General features: G+C 38.3%; 1 protein-coding gene across 8 annotated transcripts in view; it reads right to left on the bottom strand.

Moving 5' to 3' along the window:
* Positions 1-22,988, bottom strand: part of gphna (gephyrin a) — a 115,747-nt gene that overhangs the window by 52,777 nt on the left and 39,982 nt on the right. For 6 of the 8 annotated variants that reach the window (XM_051133721.1, XM_051133723.1, XM_051133722.1 and 3 more), the window contains exons 2-8: positions 21,792-21,870; positions 14,767-14,824; positions 12,838-12,930; positions 10,129-10,223; positions 9,931-9,997; positions 3,100-3,372; positions 2,750-2,866 (exon numbers count right to left, since the gene is read on the bottom strand). In XM_051133721.1, the coding sequence (XP_050989678.1) occupies positions 2,750-2,866; positions 3,100-3,372; positions 9,931-9,997; positions 10,129-10,223; positions 12,838-12,930; positions 14,767-14,824; positions 21,792-21,870 (782 nt within the window). The remainder of the gene's footprint in view (positions 1-2,749; positions 2,867-3,099; positions 3,373-9,930; positions 9,998-10,128; positions 10,224-12,837; positions 12,931-14,766; positions 14,825-21,791; positions 21,871-22,988) is intronic. The other 2 variants (XM_051133725.1, XM_051133727.1) reach the window with 1 other exon arrangement.

Genomic DNA, 22,988 nt, shown 5'->3' with positions numbered 1-22,988 from the left:
CACAACATTTTTCTACATTACTAATAAAGAAATGCTTCTTGAGCATCATATCGGCATAGAACGATTTCTGAAGGATACTGAAGAAGACTGGAGTAATGATGCTGAAAATTCAGCTTTTCCATCATTGTAAATGTATTAGAATAGAAAATAAGTTTTTAAATTGTAACAATATTTCACAATATTAATGTTTTTACTGTATTTTTATCAAATAAATGCAGCCTTGGTGAGCATAAGAGACATAATATTTCAGTTAAACTGAAATTGTTAAATTAAATTAGAGTCAAAAATTAATACAACTCATAAATAATTATACATTATTATTTAGAACTATATTTCTATAGCTATTATAATATATACTTTCTATATTAACGCTATAATATGATAATATACACATTATACACATACACAATGACACACACATACATATTTATAAATAGATATTTTTATAATTATTTATTTAGAGAAATTTAATTATTAAATTAAAAATGAAAAAATAATTACATTAAAAATAATTTCTTATCTACTTGTTGTACATGCAAAAGCATCATTAACATATGAGCACCACACACAGGGCCCTATGATTTCCACAATGCGGAAAACGCATACGGAATCATGGAATAAAAGGTATAAAAATGGAATTTACTGTATGTACTGCATGTCGTGCCAAACCCGTAAAAGATTTGTTCTTCTTCAAAACACAATTTAAGATATTTTGGATGAAAATGACTGTCCCATTCACAGCCAAGTAAATAACACTGTCAAGACCCAAAAAAAGTACGAAAGATGTCGTCAAAATAGATCATATTAAATCAGTGGTTCAGTCAGAATTTTTTCTATTAAGCAACGAGAATAATTTTTGTACACAGAAAATAAAAATAGTGACTTTATTCAACAATTCGTCTCATCTGCATCACCGTAGTGCCATTTTGGAGAATATCCGCTGGGCGCAAACTGCGTACACTGTTCTGTGTCAGCCGCACCACACGGATACACTGTTTTCGTTCAAATCAAAGCGTAAAAAACATAGAAGACGTATCAGTGTGGTGGGTAAATGTACGCAGTTTGCGACCAGCGGATATTCTCCAAAATGGCGCTACGGTGAAGCAGACAAATTGTTGTATAAAGTCGCTATTTTTATTTTCTTTGCGTATAAAAAGTATTCTCATCGCTTCATAAAATTCAGATTGAAGCACTGATGGCAGATGCCTTTTGACAATGACTTTGACGATGTCTTTCATACTTTTCTGGGTCTTGACAGTGGTATTTACTTGGCAGTCAATGGGACACTCACAAGCCTCCTTGTTTTCATCCAGAGTATCTTAAATTGTGTTCCAAACTTTAAGCTTTTACTGGTTTGGCACGACATGGAGGTAAGTGATTAATGACAAAATTTTCATTGTGGGGTGGAGTAACCCTTTAATAGTAAAATACTATTTAGATATGAATCCTGCATGTTCTGTGCGTTTCTGTATAATGAAACACGTTTCATTTCATTTACTACACACATACTGAAGCGAAAAAAATGCCTTAAAAAATTATTTTTTGTTAAACTTTTAATAATCTGCTGTTAAGTTGAATAATTTAAATTAATTAGACATACTTTTTGATTAATATTATTTAATTTAACCACTAAAACAGAGTCTAGAAAATTTAAATGGAAAAAAAATGGAATTTGTGGGAAAAATAAAACGGATTTCATGGGGCCCTGTGTTGGCTGGCACTTTGCAAAGTGTTAGCCAATCATAACGCTGCATATTTACATCTAGAACTCTCAAAGGTGCAACAGCATCAGAGAGCAGGGTGGTAAATAATCACTAACACTATATTAAACCTTGAGTAACAGACTTTTAAATACTACAGGAGCACATAATACAGCCCACAAAATGTCGACAGAAAGTATCAATGAACATCCACAAAGAAGACAAATATTTGAAACACCATTATCTATACAGAGTGATATTTGGTACTGTATTCAGACTGAGACTTCAGTCTTCAGAGCTTTGATCCAGCAGGCAAGTTTTCGTGCAGTAACAAACTGCAGCTATGCTGTCTGGGAGAACTGTGCTGGGATTAAGCAGGAGTCTGATGGGCAGAAGGACGAAGAGCGCAGGGATCTTCCACAGGAACGCTGGGGCTTAACGGAGCACTAATTAACACTGGGGCTAAATCAAGGCCTCACAGGAAAGAGCAGCTCCACGAGCGCTTTAATTACCCAGCGCAGAAGCTAACCCTGCGCTAATAATAGCACTCGACTCAACCTCTGCCTTCCCGCGAGACTCGAGCTACGAGCGCTCCCTGTGGAGAACACAGTAATGCCAACCTGCATGACCCCATTATAATTACTATATAAAGACAGCTAATACAGGATATATACTCAATCCTCTGCTATCAAGAAAAAAACATTTACAAGACCTGGCAAAGCTGAACAACAAGACAAATATTGCTTGCTAGAGAAACTGATACAACACACCGTAGAAAGCTATAGAAAGTAAGTCGTGCTTGTCCGTGTTGTGGGCAGTTGCCAAGGTGTTACTTACTGGCAAAGTCACAAAAGCTAAAACTGGAGGTGCCAAGTCTATGATATTTTGGTCACTAGATCCGGCTTTAATGTTTTGTGTAACATTCAGAATAAAGAAGACTCTGATTTTATTTTTTGTTAAATGACATAAAAAAAAAATCTAACAATACAAACTTGGCCAATGGAATAGCAGGAGAGGTGAATGTGGATGGAAGAGTGGGTGTGGCTTACCTTATCGCTACAGGAGCAGGTGAAATGAGAGGGAATGGAGGTGGACGGGATGAAGCCACTCAAGGGCTGCCCACCTTTCGCCATGAAAACAGCATGGCTGGGATGAGACTTCATGTTCTGATGATGAACGTGAGATGCATAAACATGACAAGAGGCTTGACACATGCACACACAACACATAAAAGATGATTTAATGGAACATCAAGGGCAAGAGACAATGAAAGAGAGCCTTAAAGGGGCAGAGTGTAATTTTTTTCTATGCCAAAATACTTTCTTCTATTCCAGTTTTGTTTGGGAAACATGAAATAACATGAAATCACATTTTTATTATTATTATTAGTTATACTCACTTTAGCAGCAATAGCAGCTGCTGTGATGTGAGAGGAGCCGCTGTCCTCTGTGGATGCCACGCCACTGTCCTTCTTCTCCTCGTCCTCTTCCTCACACTGCACACCCTTGTCTTCTGTCTGCTTGTGTGGGCTGGTGGTGGGCGGAGGGGAGAGGGGCGGCGGAGGGGACGGCAGGTCCTCTAGTGCGTCGTGTACCTCCTTCACCTTTACTATGGCGTCCCGCAGCAGGTCTATGGCGTGCGGCAGAGCAGGCAGGATGAACTGGAAGCACTCCTGAGCAAAGACAGAGATGCCGAAGAAACAAGTGAAAGAATGAAACCATGAAAAGATCTTTTAGACATGCTCGAGCTCAATTCTACAGGGACAAAATCATGATAAGCTCAGAGAAAGTAATATTCATATTTATTATGAATATCACATAGATTAGTAACATGCTGCTTTAAATGGCAGTTACTACTAGGTGCTATGCAGCTTTCTCAATTATGGAAAAGAGCCAGTAACTCTCAGTAACAAAACAAAGCAAAGAAAAGCAAAACAAAACCAATCAGAAAACAGAACAAAGCCAAACTACACCACACCAAACCAAAACCAAAAGCAAACAAAACAAGGCAATATGAATTAAAAGCAAAACCAAACAAAACAAAAAGCAAAGCATAACTAAAGAAAGCAAAATAAAAGCAAAAGCAAGACCAAACTAAACAAAGCAAGGCAAAACAAATCAAAACAAAAGGAAAACCAAAGCAAAAGCAAACAAAATACAATAAAATAAAATAAAAGCAAAACCAAACAAAACAATGCAAAACCAAAGCAAAACAAAGCAAAACAAAGCAAAGCAAAAGCAAAAGCAAAAGCAAAAGCAAAAGCAAACAAAACAAAACAAAAATAAAAGGCAAAAGCAAGACCAAAAAAACAAAGCAAAACCAAGCAAAACAAATTAACATAAACAAAGAAAAATACAAGTAAAAGCAAAACCAAACAAAGCAAAGCAAACAAAACAAAGCAAAAATAAAAGCAAACAAAACAAAGCAAAATAAAATAAAAGCAAAAGCAAACAAAAACAAAACAAAAGCAAAACCACACCAAACAAAGTAAAAACAAACAAAACAGAGCAAAATAAAAACAAAATCAAACAAAGCAAAATAAAAGCAAAAGCAAACAAAAAAACAAAACAAAAGCAAAACCACACCAAACAAAGCAAAATAAAACAAAAAAAAACAGAGAAAAATAAAAGCAAAAGCAAAACCAAACCAAAAAGCAAAAACCAAATCAAATCCCATCCTGTTATTATACTGGGTAATACAAAAATAATGTTGTGCAATATCCAGTATAATGAAGAAATAGAAATTACATTTTATGGGATAATGAAATTGCATAAAGTTAAATATAAATGTTATAGTGTTGTTTGTTAAAAATTAAATTAATTAAACTAAATTCTTTTCAAAAATGAATTACACATCATAAAAAAATAAAAAATCAACACAAGTTACCATAAATGCCTGACTGAGATAGTATTTTTATCCATTTTATATGATATTTGAAACATTCTGGTGCTTAAATAATTTGTAATCTGAGATATTCCTTCAAAACTTGAACAGTAGAATTACAAAAAAAAAAAAAAAAAACATTAATTAATCTGTTGTATCTCCTCAGAGTTCAACTTTCTCTAGCTCCTCCAGCTTCGACTGTACCGTTTAGCAGTAATGTGAGGTCTTTACGGCTTAAATCCCTCTTGTTCTCCTCCAACGTAACAGGCCACTATCTATCCGAATCCCCCTAATAGGATGACATACAGGCCAACCTATTGACACTAACTTAATGGAATTTCTAATACAGTTGGACATCCTCCATTTTGAGGGGCTGAAGTCTGATAAGGACACAGCGTGTGAACTTAACACAGGTGGCCAAACTCGATTGCTCTTAAACCGCATTTCTTAAATACTTCTGACAAGAGACATTAATAATAATGAAGGAAAGGACGGCAGTGGGGATGGAGACCGGTCCAGGGAGGGTTGATGCGGTGGAGAGTTAACCCCCCCCCACAGGTCTGATGTGGTTGCATCTCTCCGTTTTGGTGACTCAGAGTTAAAACGAAGATTAATGTGTGGAGACATCAGAAGTCCATAGGCTACTTCATGTCCTCTTGGTGCATGTACGGATGGTCTATTTTTGTCTTTCCGTTGCAAGGTGAGGCACATGTGTGCGCGCTGACGCTCCAGATCAGAGCACGCTGCTCTGTAGAAATAATGGCACCTGAGCTCAAAGAAAGAGTGATGGGCAACTCAGACATGCTGACCAGACAGCAACATGCCAATACTGGATGTGTGATGTGAAGCCACATCACTGTAAAAGCAGATGGACACATTTCATGTCCAGTTTCCTCGAAACAACAGTAGAAGTTCCTACAGTGTAGCCCTTTTTCAGAGCTAAGGCATTACAAATCACTTCGACAGCAACACTGTGTCCTGACTGTGTGTGACTTGACTTCATAAAGCAAAACAAAAGACTTTTTTTTAGTTGCTTGGTTTCGATTTTGTTTCAACAGATTAAATAGCATTTAAATCATCACATTTAATCACCCCCATATCATCTAAGATGTTCATGTTTATTTCTTCATTCGAGAAGAAATTAAGGTTTTTGAGGAGCACATTCCAGGATTTTTCTCCATGTAGTGGACTTCAACGGGGATCAATGGGTTGAAGGTCCAAACTGCAGCTTCAAAGGACTCTACACGATCCCAGCTGAGGAATAAGGCTCTTATCTAGTAAAACGATCAGTCATTTTATAAAAAAAAAATACATTTATATACTTTTAAACCACAAATGCTTGCCTTGCACTAGCTCAGCAATGCGCATCCACGACTTTGCATTACGTAATCACGCTGGAAAGGTCATGCGTGGTTAGCTCTTCCTTTGTGTAATCTGGTTCAAAAAGGTATGGAAGGCCGAAAAGCTCATCTCATTTTCTCCTCCAACTTCAAAATCGTCCAACATCGTTGTTTCACCATTTTTTGTAAAGGGCGTTTGACTTTCTTTGCACATTCGCTTTGTAAACACTGGGTCAGCACGTCCGCCTAAGTCACACGTGACCTTTCCAACGTTTTCAATTGTTTTCAATGGGAGCACAGCATTTTGTGTTTTTGTATGGGCATTCTGGCGTTTTTTCTTGGCTCTGAGAGTTAAAGAATGTTCAACTGAGTAGCACTAATCACTGTCCCCTTCTAGTCAGCTAACCAATCGGAGTGGAGGAGGGGCGGGATTAACACCGATAACCCTGCTTGTACAAAGACTGAATAAGAATGGAGAAGTTAATATTGCTTATCTCCAAGTATTTATGCCTTTACCAGATGGAATTGCCAGACTACGATATTATTGTTATACAAAATAATGCTTGGAGAAACATTTTATTCGTTATGCGTTATGCCATTACTTCAGCTGATATTCTGTATCATAACAACCACCGCATATCAATGGAAAAAAAAAAACGCTGCACTCTAAAGTGCTCTCAGATGGGTGTTTTCAGCAGAGCGCCTGGCATTTTCAGCTGGCTAAAAATGCTTTGGCGGACACGCAGCCTAAGTACATATTACGTTTCCAAAAGAAATGAACACTAGAGGCGGTAAAACAGCGAGCACTTGTAATCGTCTTTGCACACAGTTATGATTACAGCTCCATATATTTCGCTTTCCAGACATAACAAGCTTGCTCGGTAGCTCAGCTGGCACAGAATTGGACTTAGGATGTGGAATCCTTGGGTACGAATCCTGTGAAAAACATGACTCACGATGTAAAGCTGAAGATGAGAGATCGAAAAGCAAGCTAAAATGGCATACTTGTGATGGCGTTTTAAAGTCACATTCACTTTTGTTCATACTATCAGGTAGGTTAAGGTGCAGTGCAGATGGTACATTATTTTAAAACATCACGGAGCGTTAGAGTTATAGCGCCATTCGTTGGACATTTCAAGTCAGAACTGTGGTGACACGTACAAAACCAACGTCAAATAAAACGTATCATATGTACGTTCATCTGTTTCAGGGAAAAAAACAACAGCACTCTTTTAGTGCCACTTAGGCAACATTTCACATAAAACACATAGGTCGCCTATTATTCATCGACCTTAAATATGGCGTATCATCTGAAATATGTAAGTAGTAGCAACTTCACAAGGACGCTCAATTTAATGTTAATCTAGAAAAATGTGAGCTATCAGCACGCTTACTGCATGACAGATTGAGGCAGCGGTGCAGTCACTTAAAACGCTCCGTCATTTTTGGTCATACAGATAAGAGTAATACATCTTTCGAATCTGTAAAGACTCTACATTTATTTGAGTGCACTCAGAATAACAACAAAACATTGTGCTTTTGTAAAATAATGAAAGCATTGCTTTCTTCCGTCTCGGTCTTTGTGAACTTGAATGCAAAACTCCAAAACTCTGTTTATACTTGCCTTACAGACATAAAAAATATATCTATAGCAAGTGAAATGTCTACTTTAAAATGAACCAACTGAAATGGAAAACAAATATTCTCAGATTATGTAAGCCGTGTGAAACATGAATACAGCGCATCCACTACTGCGGAGATGACGAGTCAGTGTCGCCGACTTCGTCTCATAAGCTTAAAACAAAGAAAGCACTAGTTTATCGATAAATTATTAAAATGTTGGAGCCTCCTTACTGTTTTTTTACTGGAAACACACATCTCATTTTCACAGAGGTTCTGAGGTCTGTAGTCCTGTTTTGCATTCACTCAGTTTACTTAAATGTTAACAATTTGCCCGTACCAAAACTCTTGCTGCAATCTAAAGGTTTTGCAGAATCTCTGTGGAATGGAGTCTGTCTAAACCTGTGGTGTTGTGGCCTGGGTCTGTCTTCTTTTTAAAAGCAAGAAGGGCAAACTCAGTCCAGAAGCAGAGTCGCTGTCATAGAGGAGGAGTCGGGGCTGTGAGGAGGCTGCTTTTATAGGTCGTGGACGTGGGATGGAGGGATGCTTTTATTTAGGAAGGGAGAGGGGGAGTGCTGTAGCTGAGCTGGACCGAGCATAAAGGGGTTCTTCAAAGTTTAATCCCCTTATCGGCTCGGCTTCTGGACTTCAAAGCGGCAGTGACAGCGGAGTGCTCCGTGGCTGGGGCTGATGGGTAATGGAGATTAATACCACGGCCCTATCAGCAGAGCTCCACGGGAAGGAGCTGTAATAGGATTGGCCACAATGTTAACACGGTAAATGAGGGTAAACGTATATGTGAGAGGTGAAGGAAGAGAAGGGGCATATCCTCATTTTAAACTTTTTGTCATTGTTTATTCATCCTCATGTTGATAATAAATATATATTTTTCCTTTTTTTATTTTATCAAAAAATTTTGTACCAACACCAATATTACAAAATATAACATTTAAAAAGTGTATAAATCACTTGTTTTTCTAAAGAAATATTGTCCAACAGCGACACCAGCAGGTTAAATTACAGCATGAGTCCGTGTTTCTCTCACCTCTCCTGAGCCCATTGAGTTTTAACAGACCCCCCTAAAGCGTGCCATGAGTTTGGTGGGGGGTAACTGAGAATGAATGAGGGAAAGTCATTTGAGAGGAGCCAATGCTTTCATCGCGATATGACTGGATATGACTGGTTATTTTCAGTTATGATTAATTCCGCCTCTTGTGTGCATGCGTGTTTCTCGAATCAGTCTGAAGGAACAATATAATGGAGCTAATAGAAAGACTAATTTTAAAATAGTGAGTAAACAACTCATAGACTTAAAATAAAAACATTTTGTTATATCAAATAAGATTAAAATGGCATGAAAACATCTGTGGGAAGTCATAATTGCATGATACAAACTCACAATAAAACCCACACAATAAAAGTTGCAAGACAAACTCACAATTGTAAGAAATAGTCACAATTCTGACATTTTTCTCAGAATTGCAAGATATAAACTCACAACTCTAACTTTTTTCTCGCAAATACAAGTTTATATCTCACAATTGTGACTTTTTTCCTCAGAATTATGAGATATAAACTTGCAATTCGGAGAAATTAAGCTGTAATTACCTTATATAAAGTTTATATCTCACAATTCTGACTTCATAACTCTCAAATGCAAGTCACACAGCTCTGAGGAAAAACGGCAGAATTGCAAGTTTTTATCTCGCAATTCTGACTTTATTTCCCACAGTTGTGAGTTTACATCACAATTGTGAGAAAGTCACAATTGTGATATATAAACTCACATTTGTGAGATAAAAACAGTCAGAACTGTGAGTTTATATCTTGAAATTTTGACATTATAACGCACAAGTGCAAATTTATATCACACAATTCAGACAAAAACGTCACAATAACCATTTTTTTTTCTTATTTAGTGGTGGAAACGCGCATACATAGTTTTTGTGTTTTGTGAAATTTAAAGTAAATCTCTGTATCTGTGACCAATATTTACCAAGCTTTGATGGCCAATGATCAGAGAAATTCAAAAATAGTTAAAAGTTAACTATTAAAATATATACTCTTCAATTGTTTACTGCCTTGAGTGATTATTTTGGAATAAATGTAAAATGCTTAAAAAACACTAACTTGACGAGATTCATATTTGGCTTCAATAAACAGAATAAGGATTACATTAAAGGGAAAAATATAAAGATTTTTTTCTTTGCTTTTTTATGATAGTGTAATTAATAATAAGACATTTGATTTAAAAAAAATAATAATAATAAATAAATAAAAACTTTGTGGTATGTTCAGAATAATTGAAGATGAGGACATAATCAGAATTTATATGCACCATTAGACAGACACACACACACACACACACACACAGACAAACAGCTTACCTGTGAGCCCTTCTTGCTCCCAGGTAAATTAATGATGAGGGTTTTGCCTCTGATTCCACAAACGGGTCTACAGGAAGGAGATGATTAGTATTTAATCCAATTAGTATTCCGAACACATCTTCTACTCTTGTGCGTTTGAGAGTGACAGGAAGAGCGAAGGAGTGAGATGAGAGGACATGTCTGTGCATGTGCATTCACCTGGACAGCATGCCGAGTGGCGTGACATTTAGGGAGCCCATGAGCATTGCTAGAGCCATCCCAGGAGCTTCACGCTCGATCACTTCTCTGGTGGCCTGCAGACGAGAGAACACACACATCTATAAGCAACAACAGGTGCATAAACCATCAATCTTATCTTTTAGGGATGTCAGTACCAGCACAAGTCGATAATAAGGAGGGAAAACCAGTCTTTCTACCGTACAGATTTAATACAAGAGTGCTGTCTGACTTGCAAGATTCTGTTTCGTTTGTTTTTTTAAATGCATGCTCATACAATGGCTCCAATCTTTAAAACCCGATGAAAATGATAACTAAATTTTAATTATGACAGTGAGTTTTATCCATGTGCCACCGATTTTGTTTAGTATGTGACAAAATGTAAAAACTGTTGTTACAAAACCACAAAACAGACCCTGTTTGACATCACTTTTCATGATTTGCAGTCACGCATGCTAACAGGCTAAGCTAATTCATTGATTAGAGGCAATTGTTCTTCACAGCAGTGGCATTAGCACAATACTCATGACATAAGCACAGCCCCATCGCTGAGATTTTTCATTACAAACACATTTCCAGTGGGCCTTTGATGTCTCTGCTCTTCCATCTGAAATCCCCGTTCACTGAACCCTTCCCAGCGTCCCTCCACCTCCGCCGTCCCATCCCGGTTGAACACACACACACCCCCGCACATAGTCATATTCAAACAAACACATTCAAGACGCAAAGTCAGAAGAAAAGTATGCAGCAGGGAGGGGAGAAGAAAACGAAAGGGATCTCAGGCTAAAAGAAGGAGAGAATTTCTCTCCGATGTGACGCACTGTGCCCTTGAATTGAATGACACTTCAAACACTCACATTAGGAAAAAGGAGAAGGAGTGGAGGGTACATCAAAAAAAGCTACAGAGCATTGCTTCACCAGGCACAATCCCCATACGGATACACACAACATTTCACTCATTAATTACAGCACTTTTGTGTAGAAGTCTACAGGTACACACACACACACACACACACACACACACATACATACATGCATGCATACACACATACACTACCAGTCAAAAGTTTTTGTACAGTAAGATTTTTAATGTTTTTTTAAAGAAGTTGCTTCTGCTCACCAAGCCTGCATTTATAAGATCCAAAATACAGCAAAAGCAGTAATATTGTGATATATTTTTACTATTTAAAATAACTGCTTTCTATTTAAATATATATTTTAAAATGTAATTTATTCCTGTGATCAAAGCGTCATTACTCCAGTCTTCAGTGTCACATGATCCTTCAGAAATCATTCTAATATGCTGATTTGCTGTTCAAGAAATGACAGAAATTAAAACTTTTATTTAGCAAGGATGCTTTAAATTGATCAAAAGTGATGATAAAGACATTTAGAATGTTATTTCAGATAAAGTTTGTTCTTTTGAACTTTCTATCAACCAATTCAGTGTTTGCAAGCAGTGATGACGTTTGCAGAAAATTACAGTTTTTTAAGTAGCAGTCTATGGAGCCATGCAAATAAAAGAATAAAAAAAGGTAAATTTGAGTTTATGTTTCAAGATTCTGACTTTATTATTGCAATTCTGAGATTAAATCTTACAATTCTGATAAGAAAAACCAAACTCGTCATTCTCTCTTTTCCCCTAGGCTCTGGCTTTTTTCCCCTGAGAATTGACAAACGCACTATTGTTGAGTTAAATCGAGTTAAATCAAATTTATGCTTTAAAAGTAGAGTTATCATAGCAGTTTTCATCCAGGGTCTGTCCGTTTAAACGTATGCATTTAACAACAAATAGCATCTTTGACGACAATATTCTGTAAAAATTATTTGCATTCCGATTCTGGCATCAAAAAGCACAAAAATAGCTTTTTTTTTCTTATTACATGGATTTTACCTGTTTCCCTCCACTTGTTACCAGTGTTTTTCGCCACCACTATGCATGGTGTAATTGAGGTCTACTATGAATTGGTGTATTCATCAAAGACGAATAATAATAATATTAATAATAAATGTTAGAAGAGACTTTAAAAACTTAAAAAAAAAAAAAAAAAAAAACATTAAAAATCTTACTGTTCAAAAACTTTTGACCGGTAGTGTATATACTGTGTATATAAAATTCATATAAATCACTTGTTTTCCTATAGTAAAACTGTCCAACAGAAACACCAGCAGGTAAACTTACAGTCTCTCGCCTCCCCTGAGCTCACTGAGTTTTAACAGACCCCCTAAAGTGTGCGGTGGGTTTGGTGGGGGGTAATTGAGAATGAATGGGGGAAAGTCATGCCATCACGATATGATTAGACATGAATGATTACGATCAGCTATGATTGGTTCATGCAATAAATCCCACCTCTTGTGTTCATGCACGTTCGGCATTCGCAAATCAGAATGAACAACATAATGGCGTTAATGAGAAAACCCAGGCGTCATTTCATATATACACAGGTAATGCCATTTCTAGACTGTGAAACGCCTATGAAAAGTAATTGTAAACACATTTTCCAAGAACTGTTTGTATCATAAGAAAACATCAACCAAACAGCATGCATGTGAACAGAAAACAAATATACAAATGTCACAGTTTCTCTCTCACACTTAGAGTCAGACACAGAAAAACAAGGACACATGCGGGTGGGGGCAGAAACCCACACTCACGTGGACACAAACACAAACAGGTGGGCTCCCATGTACCTCTGGTGTGACATCACGGGGGGCAAAACCCGTTCCACCGGTGGTCAGGATCAAGTTGAGCTCCTTCTCATCGCACCAGTCCACCAGCGTCTCCTTTAATGCACACAAACACACAGAATATCACCAATTTTGTAATGTTGCATAGTGCAGCTACATTTCTGGGTGTGTGTTTGTGCACCATATAAGCAGTCGCCCTCAATCTAGTGGTGCAACATCACCTCAGCTATTTCGGGCGTATAGCCTGGCCTGATAAATAAAATATTAAATTTTAAACTGCTGTTACCAGCAAAAAAAAAAATTATATACAGTGGCTCCAAAAGTATTTGCACACGTATGTCATTGCTTCACTGCAGCAATAGACTTTTAACCAACTAGTCCACCTAGGTGATTTTTAGTGGATTTAGGTAATCATATCCACTAACCAGCGTTGCCAAGTCCACAGTTTTCCCACGGACCTGGGCTACTTGAACACTGTTGCACTGAGTTTAAAAGAGGGATCCACTTCCAGAACAAAAATTTATAGATAATTTACTCACCCCCTTTAGATGTTCGTGTCTTTCTTTCTTCAGTCGTAAAGAAATAATGTTTTTTAAGGAAAATATTTCAGCATTTTTCTGCATAGAGTGGACTTCTATGGTTCCCCGATTTCAAACTTTTAAAAAAAATGCAATTTAAATGCAGCTTCAAACGATCCCAGCCGAGAAAGAAGGGTCTTATCGAGCAAAACAATCATTTTTATAAAAATAATACAATTTATATACTTTCAATGTCAAACGCTCGTCTTGTCTTACTCTGCCTGAACTCAGATTTTTCCGGTTCATGACAGTTAGGGTATGCCGAAAAACTCCCATCTCATGTTCTCCCTCAACTTCAAAATCGTCCTATATCGCTGTTTTACCTTTTTTTGTTAAGGGTGTTTGATCTTCTTTGCATGTTCACTTTGCAAAGACTGTGTCGGTACTTCTGTAGCGATGTAGGATGATTTTGAAATGATTTTTGAAGTTGAGGGAGAAAATACGATTGGACTTTTTCAACATACCCTAACTGTCTTGGGCCAGAATACACAGAGTTCAGGCAGAGCAAGACAAGACGAGCGTTTGAGATGAAAAAATATTTAAATTGTATTTTTTTTACGAAAATACCCGATTGTTTCACTAGATAAGACCCTTCTTCCTTGGCTGGGATCGTTTACAACCACATTTGGGATAGTTTGAAGCCGCATTTAAACTGCATGTTGGAAGTTCAAACTCGGGGCACCATATCAGTCCATTATATGGAGAAAAATCCTGAAATGTTTTCCTCAAAAAACAATTTCTTTACGACTGAAGAAAGAAAGACATGAACATCTTGGACGACAAGGGGGTGAGTAAATTATCTGTAATTTTTTGTTCTGGAAGTGGACTTCTCCTTTAAGCGACCCTAATAACATCATTTTAGCCCATTGAATGTGAATTTACCAGGGGAACTCTAACAAAAAAAGTATATTTTACACCCCAAAATGCGATTTTTGAGGAATGCCCCACCCCCCCACCCTCGAAATGCGATTGGGCTAGTTTTGGGCTAGTTTTGAGTAGCAATTGGGTTTTGTTGTGAAAACCTGGCAACCCTGCCACATTTTTTTATTTTATTTTTTTTTCATTTTAAAACCTCACAGCATTCTTATAATGAAATGTTTTGGTTAAAAAAGTGCGCTTGTGTTTTCTTGTGCAATGTTATTTCTACTTCTTATATGCAGCTCAAGTGTTCTATTTGAATACATTTTAGACACATTTTTCCCTATTTGAGCTCATAAACTCTATAAAGTTCAGCATTTTATGACTAAGAGTACAGCACCGCTATTGGCCTCTAGGGGGCAGCAGTGTGCAAAGGTGTGATTGGATGTGCATGTGTGCCTCATGGCCTCACTGAAGGGGTGAGAGGAAGCGTTACCTTGATCTCGTCAATCTCATCAGGGACTATTTTGTATGCAGAGATTATGCCTCCGAGCCTGTGGGTGAAACACACAAACGACAACAACCGTTAGTGTATGTTCAGTCCCAACAGCAGGGGAGAAAAGGGGAGCGAGAGAGGGGAAAAAAACACAATGTGACAGAATGCAAGAAAGAGAAAGAGCAACACAATGCCAGAGGTACCAGAAAGCTGTCAAAATACATCCCCACACACTCCACCCACAACAGGAATGACAGTTAAAGAAGAATTTTCTCTTCTTTCACAGGGCTCTTGCTGTTTTATTCGCTTCTGCATTCACAGGGGTGACGGCTCACAGAGGATTAAACTTTGACAGCACAGTTTTTAGGCCACAAAACAGGTGGATTAGCACAATGGCTAGGTTACAAGTACTACTTTCCCATACAAACGTATATTTGTACTCCTACACGGTGTAAGTTCTCTGGAGAAAAAAGGAAATTTGAACATGCACAAAACTTTTGAGCAAACCATATTTAAATTCTGAATTGCAGCACACACTAGTGGCTGCTTCGAGTACTGCAACTAACATTAAATAGCAGTTCAAACAGATGTGGGCACATTTTATTTTGATTTTGACAAACAGACAAGCACATTTTTCCACTTAGTACAACGTTTCATATTCATTTGGGTCTAAATTGTTATTATGTGAGAAGACAAAGGTGATACAATATGCAAACTAGCACAGCTAAGATGGAAATCACTTGCCTGTTACAACAAATGGGATCAGGAGATGATGCAAGCTAGACTTGAACTTGTTTCGCCTGCATGAGAACCGTGTTTAAACAAGTGTTTTTCAAAACCATTTTTAAACAAGTACAAGCTCATGTGTCAGGAAACTGAAACGATTTAGCAAAATCCTTTTTTTTTTGACTCAGGCCCGGTTTTCTGAAGCTTATTTGTATATTTTGGGCTCTCTGTGTTGATTACGTTGTTGTTTTGCATCAGTACTGATCTATCTTCTCTTGATCTATCTGTCTGTCTATCTACAATGGTGTAATGCCCACAAAAGAGCAAGAAATGGAGAAAAAGAAAGAAAGAGAGAGGGAGAGAGAGAGACACGGAGAGCGGAGACTAAAAGAAGAATATGCTGAACACAAAGATGCAGAGCTCTTTAATCCGGTTGCCAGGGAAACCGCTGGTGTGTGAAGATTGGGGGTTTGGGGAGAGGTGCTTTAAGACGGAGATGAGTTTGGGATTTCAACCTGGGTATTTTGTTTGTGTAAGTGAGTACACACATGCACACGCATACGCCAACAAAGGAAAGTGAAGGAAGAATGCTGAATCTGACTGGAGCGTCTTCTGAATCTGGATGAAAGTGTGATTGGCTGTGGCTCTTTTAATAAGTGTGCAAGTGTGGGTTGGGCTGCGCAGCCTTTCTCAAACCCAAACAAGTATGTTAAAGGGATAGTTCACCCAAAAATGAAAATTCTGTCATTATTACTCACCCTCATGTTGTTCCAACCCCGTAAGATCTTTGTTCATCTATGGAACACAAGTTATTATATTTTTAATGAAATCCGAGAGCTTTCTGACCCTGCATAGACAGCAATGCAACTACTACATTCAAGGCCCAGAAAGGTAGGAAGGACATCAATAAAATAGTCCATGTGACATCAGTGGTTCAACCATAATTTTATGAAGCTACGAGAATACTTTTTGTGCGATTTCTTCTCTTCTGTGTCAGTTTTCCAACTAGTCAGGTATTAAAACTGGTAGTTTTGCACATCACTACTAATTACTAACTGCAGTCACACACTCTATTAGTTTAGCTAATCTGGATTCATGTTCATGATTCATAAAATTTCATTTTTGGGTGAACTATCCTTTTAACCAGTAGCCTGTTTAGGCACCATGTAAACCACACAATCGCGAAACACGATTTCTACAGAACAGGACCCTTAAAGGAGAAGTCCACTTCCAGAACAAAGATTTACAGATAATGTACTCACCCCCTTGTCATCCAAGATGTTCATGTCTGTCTTTCTTCAGTCGTAAAGAAATTATGTTTTTTGAGCAAAACATTTCAGCATTTTTCTCCACATAGTGGGCTTCAATGGTGCCCCAAGTTTGAACCCAGCCGAGGAAGAAGGGTCTTATCTAGCAAAACGATCGGATATTTTCATAAAAATAATACATTTGTATACTTTTTAATGTCAACGTTCGTCTTGTCTTACTCTGCCTGGACGCTGTTTTCATCCGGTTCATGACAGTTAGGGTATGTCGAAAAACTCCCATCTCATGTTCTTTCTCCCTCAACTTCAAAATCATCCTATATCGCTGTTTTACATTTTTTGTTAAGGGTGTTTGATTTTCTTTGCATGTTCACTTTGCAAAGACTGTGTCGGTACTTCTGCAGCGATGTAGGATGATTTTAAAATGATTTTTTTGAAGTTGAGGGAGAAAATACAATTGGAGTTTTTCGACATGCTTGAGCCAGAATACACAGAATTCAGGCAGAGCAAGACAAGATGAGCGTTTGACATAAAAAGTATTTAAATTGTATTTTTTTAAAAATAGCGTTTCGCTAGATAAGACCCTTCTTCCTCAGCTGGGATCGTTTACAACTGCATTAGGGATCGTTTGAAGCTGCATTTAAAGTGCACTTTGAAAGTTTAAACTCAGGGCACCACAGCGGTCCATTATATGGAGAAAATATTTTCTGAATATTATTTATTATATATATAATATTAATTTATATAATATTAATATTATAATATTTTCCTCAAAAAACAATTTCTTTACGACTGAAGAAAGAAAGACATGAACATCCTGGATGACAAGGGGGTGAGTACATTATCGGTAAATTGTTGGTCTGGAAGTGGACTTCTCCTGTAATAGTCACCCACGCTCAACTAAGCAGACAAGGCTTTGGAATATATAGGGATGAATTTACAAACCATGTTACACCTATTTTATACAGTATTTCAGTGCATAAAAACAGCATGTCGTTCATTTATCACCTACAATCAAGTTAAGTGAGGCACTAAATGTGCTAAAACAGTGTTTCACAGTGAGTACTTCAAGTCATTCTCATTATTTAATGTATTGTTAAAAAATATTAAGTAATATTTCTTTAAGCAGCACTGCTTTCTTAGTGCATGTAGTGCAATTGTGCTAATCATGTTCACTGTAAACAGGAAGTTTTAGTTTCAGTAAAGAGATTCCTCTACAATGGAGCATTAATAATCATGCAAACTGCATTTAACAATAAATTCTCGTAGCTTTATAAAATTACGATTGAACCACTGCTGTTACATGAACTATTTTATTGATGTCCTTACTACCTTTCTGGGCCTTGAACTTGGTAGTTGTGTTGCTGTCTATGCAGGGTCAGAAAGCTCTCAGATTTAATAAAAATATCTTAATTTGTGTTCTGAAGATGAACAAAGGTCTTACGGGTTTAGAACGACATGAGGGTGAGTAACTAATGACAGAATTTTTTAATTTTTGGGTGAACTATTCCTTTAAGCCCTATTCGGATGGGATTAGTTTTACAAGAGTAGATGGAGTAATATAATTTTACCACAGGATGTCTGTAATATTAATGGCCAGATTGCACGGGATAAGATATCTCCAGAAAACTACCAAAAGTGGGAGGGGTAACTCAATTTACGTACTGCCGCCACCTCCCTGACGTCATGTACATGCCATTTTGCTTGATATACATATACATGGTAATCGGCACTTACCTAAAACTAACAGAAGTTTGTGCCTCTAACAAGTGCTTTCGACCTTCTTTTTGATCTATTAAAGTAGGAGTCATAATATGTGGAAAAACACTTGTTCCACCATCTAGAATGCAGCTGATTGCTTCTTCAAGCGCCTCCATACTTGGAAAAAACACGTAAACCTACTTTTAAACAAGAAATGATGGAATATTTACAGCTGGTCTGTTCGCATGGGATTAGCATTACCTGAGGAAATTGTTCCAGACCTTTTTACAGCAGGTAAAAGTTGCCGTAATCTTTACTGACATCGTTCATCATGATTACTGAGACGGCACATTCAGACGGGACTAGAATCACTGAGAAGCTCTGCTAGTAATTACTTCACCCCGCCTCTCCATGAAAAACTAATCCCGTCCAAATGGGGTTTTACTTGTACTCACTGTAAATACAGAAAAGGCAGCAACTATTACAGGTGAACTATTATGTCCCTTTTCACAAGATGTAAAATAAGTCTCTGATGTCCCCAAAGTGTTTATGTGAAGTTTTAGGGTATTTAAAATACCTGACAAATCATTTTATATAGCTTGGTAAAATTGCCACTTTTAGGGTATGAGCCAAAACCGCTTTTGTGTTGGTCCCTTTAAAAATGCAAATGAGCTGGTGCTCCCGCCCCCCTTTTCAGATGAGGGCGGAGCTTCAAGAGCCAGCAAAAACAAAAAAAGAATCTCATGCACTGAAAATGTCAGAAACTCTCAGTAGTGGTGTTCAGCCTTATATGTTCGAACTGGAATCGGTTTAAAAGTCAGTCATCTGATTATACTATGCATAATAAATGCACGTTTATGAATTTCACAGATGGAGAGCACGGCGCGATACAAATAACAACATAGCTGGTGTCATGGTGTCATCGCGTGCTATCACAAACTTAATAAGTCCGACATTACGACATCAGGACATCAGGAACGACATTAAGGTGAATTAATCACAGAATTTTCATTTTTGGTTGAACTATCTCTTTAAAACATTTTGAGCTGATGTGCTCATGCAGGTGATGCAGGTACAACTACAGTCCCATCCTAATCCAATCTCTTCCATTTTCCTGTCTCCTCTCTTCTGTCACTAAAAAACTTCAGCAAGTTAATAACTCTCTGCAGGCCCGCGGCAAATAAAACTTGCTCTCATAAGGAACTATGACCTTGGTGACACTTTTCTGCTCTGGGGTGAAGACACGTCCATCTCTGTTTCTCAGGTGAGTGCTCAGCTGTCCCTCCCTCAAACGTCTGCACGCTCACCTCTCCGTAGGTGAAGACGTCGAAATTGTCTCTATCCAGAGGACGATGAGCCGTGTGTGTCTCCACTATGATTAATTCAGCTCTATTTTTACCACACCTCGTTAGTAAAACTGACAGCTCTTCCGATGAATCAATTCACCTGACCTGACAGAGCACTGGAGAAGGAGCTCACCAGTCAACAGACAACACACACAACCCTTATCCATCAATACTCTCTGAACTATCTCTACCTTCTGGCTGCGCCCCATGCTTCTCTTCCTCTCTGACACCTTTCAGAGACCTACATCCTGCTGTCTCTGTCGCTCCTCTGACCTTGGTCGAGGTACGCAGAATTGCTCTGAGTGAAGCTTTGGTTTTGATACTAAAGTAAGGACAGAGGGGGACAAGCATTGCAGGTTCTGGTACAATGCAGTCTTGGGACAAGTTCCCATCAAGTCCTAATCCATCATAGAGACTTGCAGAGACAACCCTACATAATTCAATTATTAGGATGGGGCACTGCACTCTTGCAGTGTCTATTAAGTTACTTCCCAAGGAAACTGGTCTTCCAAGGCACTTTAGAAATTAACTAGATTGGTGCATCTTTTTAGACAGGTTGTTAGTTGAACATTTGATTTGGATGTGTCTTGAGGCCTTCCAACCTTCGGATTATGCCTAGAGATTCAGCATTTATACAGAGAGGTGGAAGGACAACGAGCTCTCCTTCTTGCTGAAAGACTGTTAAGGGTTTCTCAAAGCATGAGAGGTCTCTGCTGAAGTATACGAGAAGTAGCTGCCATACGATAGGCCTGCATTATGTGAAGAGTCCTCACTATGCCTATTTGCAAGAGTGCATGCCGACATACTCTGCACACAAGCACTCGTAAGTGCAGTCTCCAGCAGTTCAGCCCCGCACATGGTCATTTTTTCATGACCTTTGACGCATGACTGAAGAAAGCCAACAGTCTAGGTTAGCATCTCATATGCACGTAGTCCACCTTTGATGCAATCGACACTTTCACAACTCCTGTTCTATCTACTCCTTACTACGTTAAAGTAGTTCCTTAATCGTATATATATTGGCTTGTCTTATGGACCAAGTTTTTTGATTACTTGTGCAAAGTCTGGTCCACTTTGAAGAATATTCTAGCCAAAAAACTCGTTTTCATTCAAAAATGGGATCATCATCTGCCAAACAGAGCTGCTTTTTACAATCCGTTTAGGGGTGTTTAAAAATCTTGTCTAAAATGCAACCAATAAATATCTTTCAAAGATCTGATGCCATAACCCTTGCAAACTTTGGCAACCTCAGCAACAGGCTGTTACTCAGAAGCATTTATTACATCGGTTTGATACCCTGTTAAGAAAAGCTTCCAGGAAAACTCATAAAAGCCTGTGTACCTCAATTCCTGGAAATTGTATAGAAGCTTTGCTCCAAATTCTGTCAGTTCACAGAAGCAACGGTTTCCAACAATGCATGAAAGGTAATGCAGACAAAGTAAGAAACTGTAGCTGCTGTCCTCCTCTGTCAGGGATGGACTCTTGGGCCTTGCCCCAAATGCTGCCCAAACTCTTACAGTCCTCCACCAATTCCACACATTAGTCTGGATCATTGGGTAGCAGTTCATCTCAGCGTTGACTCAGCATAAGGCACATTCGAGGGCACATACGGACAGTAAAGAGGGTTACACCAATGGCAGCGATGTCCAATCCTGCTTCAGTCTTGAAGGGTTTAGCACCAATCCTAATTGAAGCTAATCAAGGTCTTCAGGATTACTCCCAGGTAAGTGTGCTGAGGCAGGCTAGAGCTAAACTCTGCAGGACATCGGCCCTTCACGAGCAAGACTGAACTCCGCTGCCCTGCAGTTTTGTGAACTTCACAAACATGCCTTGACCTTGGGACAGAGCCTTGATCTTCACAAAGGACAAGCATCCATTTAGGGACACAGTGGTAGTCTGGCAACGTCCTATGTTGAACAGGACCTGATGCATGGGCATTGTAGTATTGTACAGTATATAGCCAATATATTGTGAGTGAGTCACTTACAAGGACGGGTCATGGACAAGATCTTTAAGGTTGATTCCACTGCGGTCCTCAGCAAGGTTTCTGAAGCAGCTGTCACTCACTGCAGACAGAAGAAAGATGGAGAAAGAATGTAAGACATTGAAAAAGGGAGAGAAAAGAGAAAAAAAGGCACATCATTCATGGAAATAACAGAACGCCCCATCGCCGACCATACATGTCTGATTCCTTAAACGTCACGTTAGTCCTGAGGTTCGAGAGAATATGAGTTATGTCAAAACACATTACTCAACAAAAGCACACAGCTACAAGCATAGAGAATCATACTCTAAGGCCCTCACGTATACTATGTAACAGAGGCCACACTGTTACGCACCAAGGAGCATTAACATTATTGTCCTCCTCTGCATTGTGTCAACTTCCTCTGGGATTTTTTCAACCTGTATGATGGTGAGGAGAATCAGCTCCACTGATAACCATCAGTTCAGTGCACATCCTCAAGCACCAGCAAAAAGCTGCCAGTTACAATTACAACAAGGGAATGTATCATTGAAAACAGGATTTCTCTTGCTTTTTGAACACACATTCAATAAGAGCTATATACAAAAGCTATGCTGCAAAAATCGTCATAGTATTGATGCCAAAACAGTAAGCTCATTAGCATATGACCGACCACGTTCACATATCAATGCCTATTTAGAATTCAGTAACATTACAAGCCTTGATAAATAACACAAGAACTGTTAGTAAGAGACTAGCCAATTAAAACAGCGCTCATATAGGAGTCTTAAAGAAATAGTTCATCTAAAAATAAAAATTCATTGTTGTTTTAGACTCCACTGACTTTCATTGTATAGGCCAAACGGTTTAAACATTCTTAAAAATGTCTTATTTTGTATTCCACAAGTCATACCGGTTCAAAACAAAACGAGGGTGAGTAAATGATGACAGAATTTTTATTTTTATTGGATGGTCTTTAGATCTCTCTAAAGACGCTGTAGCAACAGTTTAACTCGAAGCACCAAAACAAAAGTGGAAAATAGACATGATAAACTACATGATCACCGTTTGTGGTGTTAGAAAACTTGACCAACTGTACTATTGGGCTTTGGGGAAGAAAATAAAATAGTATTGACTCTATCAGTGTTGTAGTCGAGGCCAGCTCATATGAGTCTGAGTTCAGGCTGAGTCCAGAAGCGGGTCAAGTCCAAGTCTAAATGA

Source organism: Labeo rohita, chromosome 17 (genome assembly GCF_022985175.1).
Source record: "Labeo rohita strain BAU-BD-2019 chromosome 17, IGBB_LRoh.1.0, whole genome shotgun sequence".
Taxonomy (NCBI): domain Eukaryota; kingdom Metazoa; phylum Chordata; class Actinopteri; order Cypriniformes; family Cyprinidae; genus Labeo; species Labeo rohita.
Note: the sequence above shows the minus strand (reverse complement) of the source record. Positions and strands in the feature narration are given on the sequence as shown.